This window comes from Phaseolus vulgaris, chromosome 9 (assembly GCF_000499845.2).
Source record: "Phaseolus vulgaris cultivar G19833 chromosome 9, P. vulgaris v2.0, whole genome shotgun sequence".
Classification (NCBI taxonomy): Eukaryota; Viridiplantae; Streptophyta; class Magnoliopsida; order Fabales; family Fabaceae; genus Phaseolus; species Phaseolus vulgaris.
Window position 1 is genome coordinate 21,063,989 of NC_023751.2, and position 18,385 is coordinate 21,082,373.

Here is an 18,385-nt window from a genome sequence, read left to right on the forward strand (position 1 = left end):
TGGGATTGTTTTCAAGTTCGGATTGAATCAAGAGTTAAACACTCCTTCTTCTGATAACGATTGAGTCATGAGTGAAACACTCCTTAGACTTAAATTTCACGTCTTTTATATTTCTTCAATACCTTTTTTTAATTTCAAAATCTTAATTCTTTACAAAGAAAAAAATATTCTTCCCACATAAACACCACCTCGTGTCATGTCTCACCATTATCAAGATAAAGTATTTTTTTTTGCTGTTATCAAATGGAGCAATGATATATTAATACTCCGTTTCACTCTATAATTTCTAATTAATAATATAAAAAATGATATTTTTGCTATTTCATATAAAAATTGAAAATTTAGGTTAAGAAAGAGGATTGTATATGGATGAATGTATCATTTTTCTATCAAAAGTAACATTTTTCAAAAGTTTGTACATTTATCACCCGTTACAACTCAACTTTAAGATATAATCTTAACAATATATATAAAAGAAGAAGTGAAGGTGAAATGGTTTATGGAGGAGATAAAAGGAGTTGACAGAACAGGGTGAAGAAAAAGAATGCACGAGAAAGAAATTTTGCAGGAAGAAAGTTACTTTTCAACATAAATACATTTTGCTTTGATTTATCGGAGTTGTTAAATCTTGAGTAGTATATATGTGCAAAGATGAGGTGTTGTGCGTTTGCAAGATTTAGTAATGGTGAGAAAGAAAGTTATTTGGTGAGGTGAACGTAAAAAAGAGAGAGAAAAATATAGGCATGAGTAGATAGAAGAAGCTCGATTTACGTACCCTAATCTGGATCGCAACAATCCTACAAATGAAGCCTCTGATAAAACTCACAAACAGGATCACTAACTGTACATCATTTATCCAATTGTGAATTAAACCCTCACAAAAAATATAGTAAGATCGGGCCCACTATTCCCCTGCAAGTCCGGGCTCATCATATACAGAGTCTCCGAATCCTTCGACCCCACTACGTGCTCGAACGGTGCTCGCATGTACGCCAACTCTCCTCCCTCGCCACCGCCACTGTCACCACCCTCCTCCACCTCGGATCTCGATGGAAGAACGCCCGCGCCCATCGACACCGCCTTCAGAAGCTCCATCACGTACAAGTCCTCATCCGTCGCCTCCCTCCGCACGCCGTACCCGTTCTTCTTCCCGTTGCAGTACATGCTCCACAAAGGTTCCTCCTCGATCCTCGTCTTGTCCTTCTCCGAACGCTTCTCGCACTCCAGCGCCAACCTCACCGTCCCGCTCGCCATGTTCTTCTGCAAGGTGTTCGTGTGCATCGAGAGTTCCACCACCAGGGACGGGAGGCACCGGGGGTTTTCCTGGACGGAGAGGCTGACGCGGCCCTTGCGCCGCCCGAACAGCGTGCCGGTGACTTTGATTCCATTGTTGATCGTTTTGTGGTGTTGGTGGTGGTGGTTGTTGTCGGGAGAGGGAAACTTGCAGGAGGGGGTTATTATTGGCAGGGAGCGGAAGACGGAGCGGAAGACGCGGATGACTTTGGGTTTTTGGCGCTTTTTTTGGGAGGGTCGGACGAGGGAGAGGGCCATTGGTGGTGGTGGTGGCGGAGGTGGTGTTGCTTCTGCAGATCTTGGCTCCCCCATTGGTTGGCTTTCACAAACCTAGAGGAAGAGAAGATCAGTGCCATGAAAGAGAGAGGAAGCTACGTATTTCCTTTCTTTCTTTCAACTTTGGGAAACCCCACGTTCTCTTTTCTTCTTCTTTTGCGGCTTCACATCCATCTTTCGACACTCCTCCTATTTATCTGTTCACTCGTTATTCCTTCTCCATTCTTTAAATAGCCTTTCTTATTTCCTCTTGCATAATCTTTCATACTCTAATCTCGTACAGATCAAACATACAAAACACCTAGGAATAGCACATTACCTTAATTAACACAAATCAATTAAGTTCCGAAATATGGGACTTTCGTATTTGCTTTTCACAATTTTTTTCAGTTTATTAAAGTTAAAACCTTATAATAATGGGATGGGAATTTTATTAAATAAACTGTAATTCATCAAATTTTATGATTTTTAATAAACCTAAATTAATGAGAAATTTTTGTCGGTATGACTCCAAGCTTACTGTTTCTCCTTCCTGGTACCACTCCAACGGTCAAGCAGTCAAGGTGTCGACATTCATGTGTCAGAGTAATGTAGATAATGACGTAACTGTTTTCTTGAATTTTGTGTCTATTTATATTACCTTAATGGACCTTTGTTGGTGTGCCGGATTAGAGGATTGGTTTATGTTTAGAGTTGTGTTAAACAACCCTTAATTGTGTATTAACCATGCTGACTTGGTCAACCCATAGTTTGTCTTCATGGTCGGTTAGTCACGTATCATCATATGAACTTCTCATCATGATTAAGTGGTTAGATGGTTCTGACATTATAGGATAATGTGCTGCATTTCTGAAAATTTAATATTATGAATAGTAATTAATTGGTATGATTTATCTTATCAAAATAACTTTTTGGTGAAAGATATTAAGTGATATATTCAATGCTTCAAACTATAAGTTTTCGTTCCATGAAGAAAAAAGAAGATGCTTATGATGGGAATATTAAAAAGAGCTCTTACTAAAAAACTTGTACGAAAACAAGAAGAAATTGCATTAATACTAGATAAATATAAAATATAGAAGACAAGTTTCTTTTTACAATTTGAGATGTATCAGAACTTATTTTTATATATTGTCTAAGTTATAATAGTATGATTTTTTAGGAGCTTTTGACCAGGGGTTATTTTTTTGTTTTTTTTACTAAAATAGGGACCGTTTAAAAAAAATTATAAATTTAGGCAAGTCGTGCAAATTCGGCACGACTTCATATGCACAAATCGTCCCAATTAGACACGACTCTGTCATGTCATACTGAAGTCGTGTCAACTTGGCATGACTTCTGCCACGTCATAATTTTTAATTTTTTTTAATTTTATTGTTTATGTATTGGGTAGTAAGATATGTAATGTTAAAAATTAATTTGATACATAATTTTCTAAGAGTGTTAGTTTTAAGGAACAAAAAATTGGATAATCATGTTTGAATTGAATGAATAAATACATAGAGGGTCATAGCTTGGCATGTTTGCTTTGTCAGGTTTGCTTTGTATTTTCATAACACTCTTAAAACATTCATTTTTTTATCTATGTATTTATTCATTAATTCAACCATGATCCATACACGAGTATCCAATTTTTTGTTCTTTAAAACTAATACACTTAGAAAATTATGTATCAAATTAATTTTTAACATTACATAACTTACTACCCAATATATAAACAATGAAATTAAAAATAAATAAATTATGACGTGGCAGAAGTCGTGTCAAGTTGGCACGACTTCAGTATGACGTGGCAGAGTCATGTCTAATTGGGACGATTTGTGCATATGAAGTCGTGCCGAATTTGCACGACTTGCCTCAATTTGTATTTTTTTTTAAACGAACCCCATTTTAATAAAAAACAAAAAAATAACTCCATCATGATCGAAAACCTCATTTTTAGTGTCTGACATTTTGAAAAGTATTTGTATTACGCATCTCAACTATGCACACAACAAAAACGTGTCTCTTTGCATGTTTATTTTAGATACACATTTTGTTATATTAATGTATTATTATTATTATTATTATTATTATTATTATTATTATTATTATTATTATTATTATTATTATGTTATTTCAAATTTTGTATTCAACATGAAACTTTTTTTTTATTTCTTCTACAAAATGTCGTCACGTATGATATTAAGTAGTTAAGTGGTAAGAGATTCCTCAAAAAAACTCACACAAAAGAGATAAATATAGGTACGTCATATAAAGTTGCACAAATACCTTTTAACGTTAGCTTGTAGATAAAATATGTTGTGAATTAATTCAAAAATTGAAAATAGGAAAAAAAACAATATTTTATTGCTTACTAATTAAAAAAAAATGTTATTTATATTTTACTTTATACCCTCACTCACTTACTTGAAACATGTTTATCATATCATTTCAATAAAAAAAATCCTGTAAAATTGAGATCTTACAATAATGTAATAGAGTTGGAATGTATATGGACTGTATATGGGTTTACGCGATATGATAAAAAAAGGAAAATGATTTTTTTACTTGTTCCATCCCACACTCTACTAAATATTAATATTTTAAAATTTAATTTTAAAAATTATTTTACCAATTTATATTTGGTCTATATTTTCATTAAAGATATTTTTTTATTTTTTTTATTACAAATATTAATATTTTATTGTGAGTGTAAACTGGAGCACGGTGTCAAAATACTATCACCCATAAAAAAAATAGTCTTTTGCTTCCTTCATCTTCCGTTTTTTCACTTGCACCCTTTTAATAAGGTGAAATAACTGAATTACTCTAATAGGTTTTTAATTAAAACTTACATTTTTCTCTCCTCTCCCTCCTTTTCTCCTTTCCAAATATGCTCCACCTTTGTGGTTGTTCTCTATCTTCTTCTCCTTCACTCGTGATTCTCTTTCTCCCATATCTCACCACATTTATTTTTATCATTGTAGTTGTTGCATTACCATGTTAGAGATATTGGCTTTTGTTCATATGACATTAGTTGTAACATGAAATGGATACTTTCTACTTAAGCTTATATGTTCTACCTAGTGGGTTGCATGATTTTTGCAGATAAAAGTGTGACTTTAGTCAGTTATACATTATCAAAGAAATATCTGAAAGTTTAATCATATCCATATAACATATTCATTGAATGTAGTAGTATGCTAACAACATCAAATGAAGTCATTCATAAACACAAGGAAGACCATGTGTAGATTTAAGGATACAATCACAATGGGTTTTTATCTAAGACAACATATTTAACTTGATCATTCTCTTCAACATTATGTTGTAAAGCATATTTTGACACAAAACCTGCAATTTTTTTGTACGTTATCACGTTAAAGACATGACCCACCACCACATGAAGGTTGTTCTGAAATGAAGTTTTAATTGCATTAGGTTGTAAGGTTATCATCCGTTAATATCCCAATAAAAAGTGTAAGTCTCCCATGGAGGTTTAAAACATCATCTTTAGACTCCAACGTGCAACATCAACCCTACAAGGAAAAACAATTATGAATGAACTTAACTTTCCCTTGACATGCAACAAAAATATACAGTTCAAATGGTCATACCTATTACTACTTGTGTTACCCAAGTACATAATCTTATTCGTCAATGCCTTAAAAAAGATTTATTTGTGTGGATTTAACCAAATACCATTGACATAGGCCATGGTGAACAAACAACTTTAAATGCCTCAACACAATGTTGAAATATTTCTACATCATCATAGTCCATAATAGATCCCCAAGCTTCCATGACTTGGTCACATGTCTCTCTTGGATTCACTAACATTTTACACTTTGTGTTCATATTTTTTTCAATATGAAAGTGACATAGTAGATTACAAACTTTTGGAAACACAATATTTATTACATTCATGAGAGAAATATCTTTATCACTAACTACGACCTTAAGATATGAATCAACTTTAAAAAACAATCCTTTAAATTTTTCAAGGGCCCACACAAAGTTATTTTTGTGTTCAAATGCCACTATAACAAATGCAATAGAAAAGGTCGGTACTATTCAGGTAACGCCAACAACCCCAAGTAAGGACATCCTATACATAGTAGTTTTGTAGGTATTATTCATCATCAACACAATATTAAAGGAATTCAATAGTTTCACTGAATTAGGATGTGTCCAACATATATCTATCGCCACATTCTTGCCCTCATTAAACCTACACCAATAAATATACATGTCTCTCCGAAGTAACATCATCAATTTTTGCATTTCAGTTTTATTACCAGAATACGATCTACGATATGCATACCTTGCACTATAAACTTGTTTTATGGTGGTTACATTTTTCTTACTATGCTACTTTATTATTAGAAAAACATTTATAGATTTCAGTGAACTCTTTGTCATATCAACAAACATGAACTTCTCATTATGTATTAACCTACCAACATATGGATGACCTACCAACGTATTTACGAGTCGTGATTATGAGAGACACAAAGTAAATCACTATCTTTTACCGATTTTCCTTACAATCTAAAATGACACTCACATTTCCTACTTCCATTATCATAAACTTCTAAGTCTTTTTTGTATCGTATATACTTATCTTCTCTCTCACAACCTAATAATATGTATGTCTTCCTTCCCTGTTGGTCATTCAATGTATGGATAACTATTTTACAACAAGTGTACTCCGCCAAAAGTAATAATTTGTCCCTAAAAATGAATATCAAATCCACAAGAAATAGTTGAATTATCAAGTATAAAGTTCACTAAATAGAAAACAAAATAATAAAATTTGTTGAAAGTTTAACACACATATTATTCCATATTCTTTTTTTAGAATACAAATTTTTCATTCTTTCGGGATGACATAAACACCATAACATAAATACTATGGACTTCCCATTCCAAAACCCTTGTGCATTACTTCCAGAATATGTTTTCCAGAGTGTACAAAATAAGTTTTCGAAAAAAACGAATCTAAAATAATAAGCACCACCTACACTATTCCAAAATGTGTTACCTAAAATGTTCCCCACCAATTCCAAAAACTCTTTTATAGAAGTCATAATGTTTCAAAATATTTTTTTTGACTCTGAATTTTGATAAGCTTATCTTCACCGTTTCAACCAATAATAGTAAAAAATAGCACCCTTTTGTACTTGAAACCACCTATTCTTACTTCTAAACAATATCATGAGCTCCACCACATGTTGGAATTGTCCCCTTCCTCCACCACCAGCAAACATGTCTTCCATAGAGGTCATTCCTTCCAAATAAAACTTCCAAGGATAAAATTGGTATTTTAAAACTTGTCAAGGTGTATGTAGAAATTGAGAGAGCTCATGAAGCGAAAGCCGAAAACAAAAGATAACTCTTTTGAGATGGATGAACATCCTTCTTTTGAGGTAGATGGACATCCTAACAAGGCCAATTCTTTCTGCACCTCTCTAGAGCATCCCTATAAATATTAAAAAAATCATTTTAAATTTTAAGTTACATATCCAATAATTCTCATGTTTGAAAATTTTTATAATGGGTGGATATCTATAAATACCCATTAATAATTTTTTTATTTTTTAGTCTTAAATAAAATTATTTAAAAAAAAGTTTTTAAAATATGATAACTGAAAAAAAAAATTAAAGTATAATATAAATAAAGTTACATAATAAAGTATTCGTACAAATAAATTTAATCTTTCTAAAAATAAAATAATATAAATTTTAAGAAATTAATATTTTTAAAAATAACTTCAATTTCATAAGTCTAAATAATATATATATATATATAATCTAACTCTAAAAACTATTCAATAATATTCTTTCACCAACAAAATTATTTTGATCACTTAATTTTTTTAAATATCTAAATATAATTTAATAACAATAATTACCAGATAATAGATATTTCCAAATTGCATACTATGATATACCCACTCTATTAACAAATAGGTAATTAAATATGTATACTTGTTACCCAGAAATATTCATTAAACATATTTTATCCACAAACATATTCGTTACATGTGTTTTTACCATCCCTAGATATGTCTTTTGTAAGAAAAAAAATTACAATAAAATCATAATATAATAAACATATAAAAAGAGAAAAAAATAAACTGAAAACTTTGAATAGTAGTTTTATGGTAGAAATCTCTTGGTTACAGTGTAATAAATTTCTTTTATAAATGCATACATTGTAATAAAGTAACCTGCATATGAAATATCATCTTACATATCAAGTTAATATTAAAATTATGAATTTATAAAGTAAATTCTATTTAATTAATATTTAAAATGATAAAAATGAAATAATTTATTTTTTATTTGGTTAGTTCAACTTAAATTGTCTAGCTATCTATGATGAGCTATTTTTTAAAACCTTAGGGAGTTCAAGATGTTCTATTTTGTGAAAATTATGGTTTCCTTCAATTTATTGAAATTGATGATACACAAAGGTTGGTGGAACCTTTGTTGAAAATCAATCTCGATTATTTCTCCAACCATTAAATAGTTCCTTGGCAATTAAGTTACATGTATTTTCATAAGTCTCATGTAGATAATGAGTGGAAGCAACATATAATAAACCCTAATCCAACTTCATTTGTGGTAGTACTAATTTAAACTATTATTTGTGGTGGTACTATAACATTATGGATGAGCATACCATTTCTAATATATAGACTAGTCTGTTAGTGTATTAGAAAAGTTATTGGCCTCTTTAGGTTTGTATTGTATAGTTTATAGTTTACACAAGTCATACTATTAAGGTGGATTAATCTTAATTATTATAAGTAATTCACTATAAATTAAGTTACAAATAAATTAATTTAGCTAAAGTCTATTTTTTTAGTTAGATTTTTTTTTTTAATTTAATTCTATCAATCATGTTAAGTGAGTTGGTGAGGTGGGTTAACTCATTTAAGGATATCTTAGTCTCCCAATTAAGTTTTATATTATTCAACTATAATCAATGTACTATTGATTCGACCTATAGTACAGTTATGGTGTTAGTATATTTCGCTAAACATTAACCATAATTATGACGTAATATTATAAAGATATTAAGTACAAATTAAAGTGTTAATTATGTATAATTCAAACGTAAAAAAAAAAAGTTAAAGTGTAGTTTATATTTCAGATTATACAATCCAATTTTTTTTTTTTATATTTGTAATTAGCTTCTCGATTATGTAATTTTAAAGTCTTTTTTACATAATCCAAAAGTATTTTTTTGATATGAGATTAACTTTTGGATTGTGTAATCTGAAATATATCTAGATTACATAATCCATAAGCTACTCTCAAGTCCAAAAAAGACTTATAGATTATATAATCTGGAATACCATTTTTTTTAAATATATTATGGATTACATAATCCGGGAGTTATTTCTAGATTCTATATAAGTTTCTGCATTATGTAATATGAATATATATATATATATATATTATTTTTTATTTATTTTTTTAAATTGCTTCCTGATTCTATAAATTCAGAGAACACTTTCGGATTCAAAAATATCTTATGAATTATGTAACCCAAAATATAAAGGATGTGTTATTTTAAAGTAATTTATTTTTTTACAAAATGACAAAAAATATTTTCACATTTAATTTGAAGTGCATCAAGAATGCATGGAGGTGCAGGAAGAAACAACCCTCCAATTGTTATTTTTTATGAGCAAATTCTCTCTCTACATTCATATGTTCCTCCTATACCTCCATTTTTCTTTTAATTTCAACAATACTCTTCTAAATATGATAGAGAGTGTGGTGTTTTTTCTTCATTTTCAGTGGTGGTGGTGGTTGCTTGTGGTGGCTAGTGGTTGAGGTAAGTTTTGTGATATTTTTAATGGTGATAATTCTGTTTTCTTTTGTTTTTATTTTTATTTTTTTGGAAGCCATAAAATCCAAAAATAAAAAACTAGTGATGTGCAAAAAGGGAGTACAAAACTCAAAAATTAAATATCTTCACAATGAGGAACGTTGAAAACAATTCGTCAATCCTCTCACACATGTCAAGTGATGGACTACTCTCTCAAACGTTGCAACCGGAGAAGAATGAAAATATTGCGGCTGAAAGGGAAGTATGGGGTGTGAGGGTGCAACTGAGCTTATTTAAAAATGTGACTTTATACTTCATTTAGTGTTATTTAAAATTTTTAAAAAGGTTAAAATCGATTTTTCACAATTAATGATGGTGCAGGGGAAGATATGGAGGTAGAGGGAGAATTTGTCTTTTCTATGATGTTGTTACATATACTTGTGACAAATTCTCCCTCCACCTCCATACCCCTCCCTGCACTCTCATATATTGATCGTGAAAAGTCGATTTTAATATTTTTAAAAATTTTAAATAATCCTAAATAAAGCATAATCTCACATTTTAAACTAACCTCATTTACACTCCTACACTTCATACATCCCTTCCAGTCGCAACATTTTCCTTCTTCTCTAGTCACCACAACGTTTGAGAGGACAATTTCATCATTTGAGCATGTGTAAGAGTGTTGGTGAAAAGATTTTTTGTATTCCACCTTCCCCAATGTGAGTGTAATATATATTTTTCCTTTTAAGTTTTATACTCTATTTTTTTATGAGTTTTGTGACTTCTAAAAAGATGAAAAAAATAAGCGAATGAAACATAATCACCACTAGTAAAAATACCACAAAACTTACACTATACTTAAAATGATATTGTTAAAATTAAAAAATTAATTAGGAAGATACATGGGAAAGGTATGGAAATTGGGAGAATTTTCCTTTACTTGTTAGTCTTAATTTATATCTGTTAACTTTTTAGTGAAGTTTATTTAGGAGTTAATATAGGTTTTTGTTTGGTCCAAACTTTGTTTGTCTTTCATTTAATTATATATACACACTATATTAGCAAACTAATTCAGATTATAGTCCATATATTTTATTTTTGTTAGCAGACTTTTTTTATACTCTTTAATTGTAAATTGTAAAATCATTCTTTTTTATTCCTTATTTTTAATTATAATTACGTTAAAAATAAAAATATTAGTTAAGATAAAATATGAGATTAATATTAACTTACTTTTTTAGGCCTTTTATTCAAATAAGTTATACATTTATTATTTAATATAAATAAAATAAATATTTTTTTACCTTTTTATTTAATAATTTAATTAAACATTATATTTTTATTAGAAAATTATAATTTACCGAGGCATTTATCGCTCTATATGTTACTATAGTTTTGAATCATTGTAGTATAATTCTTTTTTGTATATCACAAAGCATTATATATTTATTTTATAATTACATACTTTTCATTTTATTCATAAAAATATTATTAATAAAATATTTTGTTAGTTTTACATCACAAATACTTTTTTTATATTAACGAACACTATAGTTGTAAAATGTTTAATATAACGAAAATTAATTAAAAAAAAACCTGTTAATAAAATTTTTATCTAAATTTTTATTAACGTAATAGTTCTGTAGCATTACAAAAATAAGAATCTATTTTGATAAAACAGTGTTATATTTTTTAAATTAGAAAGCAATGTAAAGTAAAAAAACTTATTAATAGAACAAATGCATCACCTCCCCATTTCTCACCCACACGTGCATACTTTTTAAGACAAATCGTAAATTCAGTTCATTTTAAAAGCACAGCGCGTTGAAACAAAATTTCGCACTGTTTGAAGGACGCGTCGAGAAGCGCGTGATTCACGCGCCTCTCTCATCATTTATTTTATTATGTTATTTTATTTACTTTTCTTTTCCTTAGTGGAGGAGACAATGGAAGCGACAGTGCGACGTCGTTTCCTTCATTCTTAACATCTTAATTTGTTGTTTGACGTTGTTTCAGTTGCTGTTGCAACTTTTCTCTTCCGTTTCTCTCTCTCTCTCTTTCTCTCTCTCTCTCTCTCCTTATGATCATCAAAAACCCATGTTCCCAGATTTAACATGTTGGGGTTCGGTGAGGAAGAACTCACCATAGAGAGCAACGCAATTCCATGCCTGATTTTTACTCAACTAATTGTTCTTCTTCTGCTCTTTGCACTTCTCTTTTTCTTCGTCGTCTCCCCTTTGGATCCCCACGACAACCTCGTCACCGCCGACACGCCTCCTCCCTCCACCTCTTCCAATGTCTTCCTCTTCGATGCTATTCAGCAGGTTCAGTTACCTCTTCCTATTCACGATTCATCGCCCTCTCATTCAACAACCACTCGTCAACACCGTATACTGCAGGTCACCCACCTTTTCTCTCTTACCAAATTCAAGTTTTATGTTTCAATTTTCGCTATTACTCCACGGAATAATATCCATGCATTTTTGTCTTCTTTCTTTTCTTAATTTCAAACATCTTTATTGCTTAGTACAGTTCAAAACTTTACGGAATGTTTTCCAACTCTTTTTTGCTTCTTCTTTTTGTTCGTTTTCTGAGGTGGTTTTCAGAACCGTGTAACCAAGGTAAAATGTAGATCTGTGTGTTTTTCTATTTAAAAGAAAAGTTTAGATTAACTGGGTGGGTCTAGGATCCAGCAAGATCACATCTTTACTGAAAATCGAATTCGTTTATTATCAACTGGACCAATTTTGTTGACTAATTTGTGTGTGTGTTTGTGTTTGCCCCTAAATTGGACCGTGTTGCATCGTTTAACTGGGAGAGGAAAAAAAATATGAGAAAATTGCTTTGCTGCACAAACTTGTGGTCATGGTGCAGTCCAGCTTTTCTTGGATTGAATTTTAGTTATTTTATGTTTTCATTAGGTTGGTGATGTGGTGTCTGCATCAGAAAATGGATGTGGCCATAATGTCCAAGGCGTGCTGCATTTAATATTTGCTTATTTGGGCATGAGATGTTTGGTTTTTGGGGTTTATTTATTGTAAGAGATAAGAGAAGTTGTTGCCAGTCTGGAAGAAATGTTTCTAATAATAAGAAGAAACAAGGGTTGGAGAAATTGAATTTGGAAATGTTTTCTAGCAATATAATTAGTGTTCACCAATATTACACGGTATCAGAGATGAAATTCTAATTTTGGTGTCTGAAGATAAAAAGGTCATCTAAGAAATTGCACTTCAATTTTGGTGACTTCTTGTGTTTCTTATTTCAACATTGGATTTTCATGTGTGTACCTTTTGTATGTTGACCAACAACATTATATACTTTTCTTCTAGTTAAGCAAGGTTCCAATGAAGTTTATGAAATAGATAAATAGTTCACCCAACTTTCTCAACATATTAAATTTCTATATGATAAGGGATGGATATGATTTTTTATACACCTGCTGCCATGAAAATATTCATTTTTTTCTTGTTGTACTTTCTCTTATCTGTCTGTATATTTGTCTTAAAATGCAAAGTGTGAAGTGAAAATATGAACATATGGTAAAGTGTACTTGAAAAGGGTAATTTATTTATTAAAAGTTGATGCATTATAATTAAAAAAAGGTTAATTAACTTTGAGGATGTTAATTAGCAGGGTGGGGAGAATGGAGTTATAAAAGAGGAAATAAGAAGGGATGGAAGCATGAGAAGGGAAGAAGAGATTATGGAGGAAGAAGATTCATCATCACTTTATTCTCACCCATGCCATTATTTTCAATTAGCCACAGTAGCATTTCTCAAATGTTTTGGCCTGGATTCTTCATCTCATCCCCCTTCAACACCAACTCCTGGGAAAAGAAAACAGAGCTGATTCTACAAATTCTGTAATTCTCATCATTATCAACAATTTTCTTAATCAATTTTCTTCTTCTGTCGCATGCTTAATTTAACAAATTAATCCCAACAATAATTGGATAAAGAAAAAAAAACACAAGTTTTCTTAGTCACGGATAATACTATATTAACAACAGTATAGTAAAAAAAAATTTAAAAAATTTCATATCAATTCATATTTTAGTAAACAAAATATTTTAGTTTGTTTTTTTAGAATTTGTAATATAAAACAACTGGGACTCTTAATATATTTATTAAAAAAACAATACTATTACATCGTATACACATTGTGGAATATTTCAAATACTGAAATTTAGAATGATATAGCCGATCTGAATGCTTTAATGAAGAAAATAAACTTGAAAAAATTTGTCTTCCTTTTTTTTTAAATCTCATTCTTAAAAAAAAAAACAATCAAGTTTAATAATATAATAATATATTAAGATTTTAAATTAAAAATATATATAATTAAAATATTATTATTTTAACTTATTAAATAAATGTGTTTTTTCTTTTAATGACTTAAAACTATCGCCACTCTTAAATTTATTCGTAATAATGAAATTATGTTATCAAAGTGAAAGAAGCCATTGCTTAATAATTTGTAATCTAATATGGTGATTAGACAGCCTTACATTCATAAATGTCGGAATAATTAGATAGTACAAAACACGTGCTAAATCTTATTGGTGACTAAAAAGTTTTCGAATCAACCACGATTGTAGTATTCAAAATAAAATTAGTCTCTTATTCATTGAATTGAAAAATCTATGACAAAACAAAAATAGTTATTTATTTATTTTTGTTATTTCGTGTATCTTTCTTAGGCACTATAATAACTATTAAAGTGAGCAATTTAGTACTAACAGGTGATAGCCCAGCACTTAAATATGATATTATTAAGTTGGTTTGCTTGTGGATATTTTTAGAATAAATATATATTTTTTAAAAAAAATTATGAGTTTTTTTAATATGTTTATTTAAAAGAAAATCATATTTATTTTTAAAAAAAAATTGATTGTGTAGTACAGATTGTTTTATATACACTTATTTTAACTTTAAACAAATCCATTATTATTTACATTGTTCACAAAATTAAAATATAGATATTATTTACTTGTAATAAAAATAACTTTTTTTACTTCATTGAAAGTTGACGAAACTAAAATTTTAGAAAAACTTAATATTTTTTTAATCAATAACAAGTACTAAATTCACTAAGGATTTTCATGAAAAAGCTATATAACTATTTCATTAAGTCGCACTAAGTTAACAGGTACTAACCAGTACAAATAATTAGTGAAACATATATTCATATAATTGAATTCATACGAACCTAATGGAGACTTTTTGTTTCAAGATATGATATTATATTCTCGGAATTATTATAAAAAAATTAGAAAGTATGAAGTAGAGATAAATATTTATAATCATAATAAAATACAAAATTCCATTTTTTTTTAGAATGTGCAATTCTCATTTCACACTGTAAAAATTAAAAATAACAGAGAAATAAGCATTTTATATCCTTTAGAATCAATCATTTTAAAAAAAATGTTTATATGGACATTGCATTAAACGTGAAAATGTTTTCGACTCTACATTTTTAAAATATGTTTTTATAGCTCACAAAAATTACTGTAAACATTTTTGTATATTTTTGTTCTAGCAAAAAAATGTTAAGAGAGTTTAAGTAGAATCATTCAATTTATGTTATTTATATTCATAAACCTAAAACAGTTAATATTCATTCTTTTATTTAAGAGTATCAGAGTAGTGAAATTTGTTAAGCAAGATGAAACAAAATAGAATTTTTTTATGATGTCGCACCTATGGTCTCACTATATATGACTCCATTAGGGGTAGTTATTGTTTGTAGATACATTAAGATTTGAATCCTAATAAGGAATGACCAAGATCGAGTACTTGTATCCAACCAATGATCGTTCATATATTGGTAACTTGAAAATTGCATCGTATCCAATATTGAGACTCAAATATATTCAAATTTTTATACTCGACCTATGATCGAAACTCGCTATCTTGAACGGACCCCACCCTCCCAGGCATAAGCTTTCCAAGGTGAAAAGTCTAGGTATACTCAAGTTTTGGGAGAGTTAAGCCTTGAGGGTGATGGGGCTAACATTTGTTAAGTCATAAACACATCAAACAACAATTGGATTGCAACTGAGTAGTTTATTTTAAACGAGAAATAAGAAGATAAAATCATTTTAAGAGGAAAGGACGTGATGTTTCAAAACAAAGTGTTGAAAAGATCAAACATCACTTCTCTATGTAAGGAATACATTGATACATAAGCTTCTCCTAAGACATACAGGTTTATGAAGGAGTACTCTTAAACTCTAGTGCATAAATTAATGTGAGCAAAAACTCATTAATACATAGGTTAATATAGTTAAATTAAAGCATACACTCTTCAATATTTAATCTAATAACATATCGGAGACAAGATATGAGACTAATAAATTTAAATTAGAATAAAACATTAACAAAGGTAATTTATTTGGGTTGAGAACCATTAGTTATTTAGACTAATAATTAATTACAGTCAACACCTATTAAATCTTTAAGCTAATAATAAAGGAAAATTGCACCTGCATTCCCATACTTTTTTTAATTCCAACAATACCCTTCTGAGTATGTTGGATAGTATGGTATCTTCTTCTTTATTTTTAAGTAATAATGATTGCTTATGGTGGTCGGTGGTTGGATAACTTTTTGTGGTCTTTTTACTACTGGTGATTGTGTTTTAATTTGTTTATTTTTTTTATTCTTTTGGAAGTCACAAAACTCAGAAGAAAAAAAATCAGCGAAGTACAATAATGGAGTACAAAATTAAAAAATGGAGAACGTCGAATACAACAAATTTTCTTGTTAATCCTCTCACACACGTCTCAAATGATGGAATTACTCAACCAAACACATAATAGAAGTACTGTGGCGACTGGGAGGAAGGTATATGGGAGTGCGAAGGTACAACTGAGATTTTTTAAAAAGGTGGAGTTATGTTTTACTTAGAGTTATTTAAAACTTTAAAAAATATTTAAACCATTTTTCACAATTAATATGGAGGTGAAGGGAGAAAGTATGGAGATAAAGGGAGAATTTGCCATAATAAATGGAGACGATGCACATTAGCTCAAGCTAATAAGTTCGATGCCCATTAACTCTTTAGATTAATAATTAATTAGGGCCGAGGCCCATTAACTATTTAAACTAATAATAAATTAAGGTTGAGAGTCATTAGCTCTAGGATAATAATAAATCAAGGTTAAGGTTCATTAACTCTTTAGAATAACAATAAATCGGGACCAAGACCCATTAATACATAAGTTAATATCATCAAGTCGGTTATATATTACGTCCTTTAGGAGGGACATTTAAGATCCGAGTACTAACCAGAATCACCCTATTCCAAATTTATATGCTTGGTGACTTGAAAATTACATCCTGTCCTAGTACCAAAACTCTGATATATTCATCTTCCTATGCTCGGCCTATGATCCTATTTTGGACGGACCAATTTTCATATATCATGTGCCAAGCAGCTAAATGTGAAAATTTAGAATGTATAAAGCATATAAAGGTAAAGTTGAGAAGTCTCAATACCCCATTCTTGCATATACGTATTTGAGAACCTACCTCTTGGCGCACGTTCAAATCCCAATTTTTTTTGTTATAACACAAAGGTGTACTACCATTATTACACTACATGCACCTGATGCTAACCAATTAATAAATAACTTTATGTGTTTGTAACATATTTGAAAAACAAAGGGTCATGTCAAATATAAAGTTACACAATAATAAACTGGTGAAATAGTCAAAGAAAGAGCGGAGTGAGATAGGGAGTCTCACCATGGAATAGATACGTCCATGCCAATTCGTAAAACAAGGTGTGAAAACTTTCTATAAATGCCTAGATTTTGATCCAACTTTTGTCAAAGATGGAGGACTCACATCCACAATATCACAAGCAATGAGAGAGCACAAGACCACCGTTAAGCGCAAGACATGACACCAAATCAATCTACTTTCATCTTAGGAATTAAAGAAAGTGTATCGTATCGGTTTGAGAGACCAAGTACCCATCCTTAACACAAAATATTAACTTAGTCGTAGTACGAAAATCCACCTAAATCCAAAAGTTAATCCCAAAATCTACATCAATCTTGATCTAATATCAAAGACTCATCACGATCCTGTAAATTGGTCCACATACTAAAACAGAAGTATGCATTAAACCGCATTTATTACAATCAACTATCTCAAACCGAATACTAACTTAGGTGTCAGACTATTTTTGCAAACACACCACCTACACAGATAGAAGACGGCACAACATTCCCACCATAAATAAGCACTAATTCAAAGAACTTAATAAGTAATTCAAATAACTTAAGGAAGAATAAAGACATTTTCGACCTTTTTGTAATTACACAAATTGCCTTAGAGTTAATTATTATTTTGCCTGTTTTCATCTTGTTACATCATCTCAAATTTCCATGTGGAGTCGTTTTCAGCTGCATTGAATTTAAGGCATGAGAACATAGAGAAGTAACTTCACCGGGCAGGTTCACGGTTTGAGAATAGAGACAACTGAGGTTTCTTTTAAATTTATTTGTACATGGCCACTTAACTTCATAGGCATAAACAAGGTATTAGTTCTTTACTTCTCTTGACCGGGTCGCTTTGATTTTGTATATTATCTTTGTAAATCATATAATAAGATTTCTTTTGAAGTCAAATCACCTAATAAGACGATGAGATCATTTCTATAAATTATTAAAAATATTGAACTCACCCCAAAGAGATTGATGATGTATAGAGATCAACGACATTAAAGAGTGTGCTTGCCAGAAGCAATACAAGGCTTTTTTGTACGTGTCTGTTTGATTTTTCACTAGGACAAAGCCTACCAAACGCTTAGTTTTAATACAAAAACTTTTCCTTGCAAACCACCAGTTACAGCAACCACACGTCTCGTTTAGTTCAAGAATGCTGCTACCTTGACATTGTTAATGTTTATCTTTCCCATCATTTACTTTCTCGAGTTAAATACATTTCATTTTCAATTACCACATATTTTCAA

General features: G+C 30.1%; 2 protein-coding genes across 2 annotated transcripts; one reads left to right on the forward strand and one right to left on the reverse strand.

The window, feature by feature from the left end:
* Positions 1 to 746: 746 nt before the first annotated feature.
* LOC137821412 (protein MIZU-KUSSEI 1) lies at positions 747 to 1,789 on the reverse strand. Its single transcript, XM_068625995.1, has one exon. The coding sequence runs from the start codon at positions 1,603 to 1,605 to the stop codon at positions 868 to 870; it is 738 nt and encodes a 245-aa protein (XP_068482096.1). The 5' UTR covers positions 1,606 to 1,789; the 3' UTR covers positions 747 to 867.
* A 9,610-nt stretch (positions 1,790 to 11,399) lies between these two features.
* LOC137821821 (uncharacterized) lies at positions 11,400 to 13,316 on the forward strand. The gene is made up of 2 exons (XM_068626586.1): positions 11,400 to 11,799; positions 13,034 to 13,316. Exons 1-2 carry the CDS (start codon positions 11,515 to 11,517, stop codon positions 13,247 to 13,249), a joined length of 501 nt encoding a protein of 166 aa, XP_068482687.1. The 5' UTR covers positions 11,400 to 11,514; the 3' UTR covers positions 13,250 to 13,316.
* The last annotated feature ends 5,069 nt before the right edge of the window (positions 13,317 to 18,385 follow it).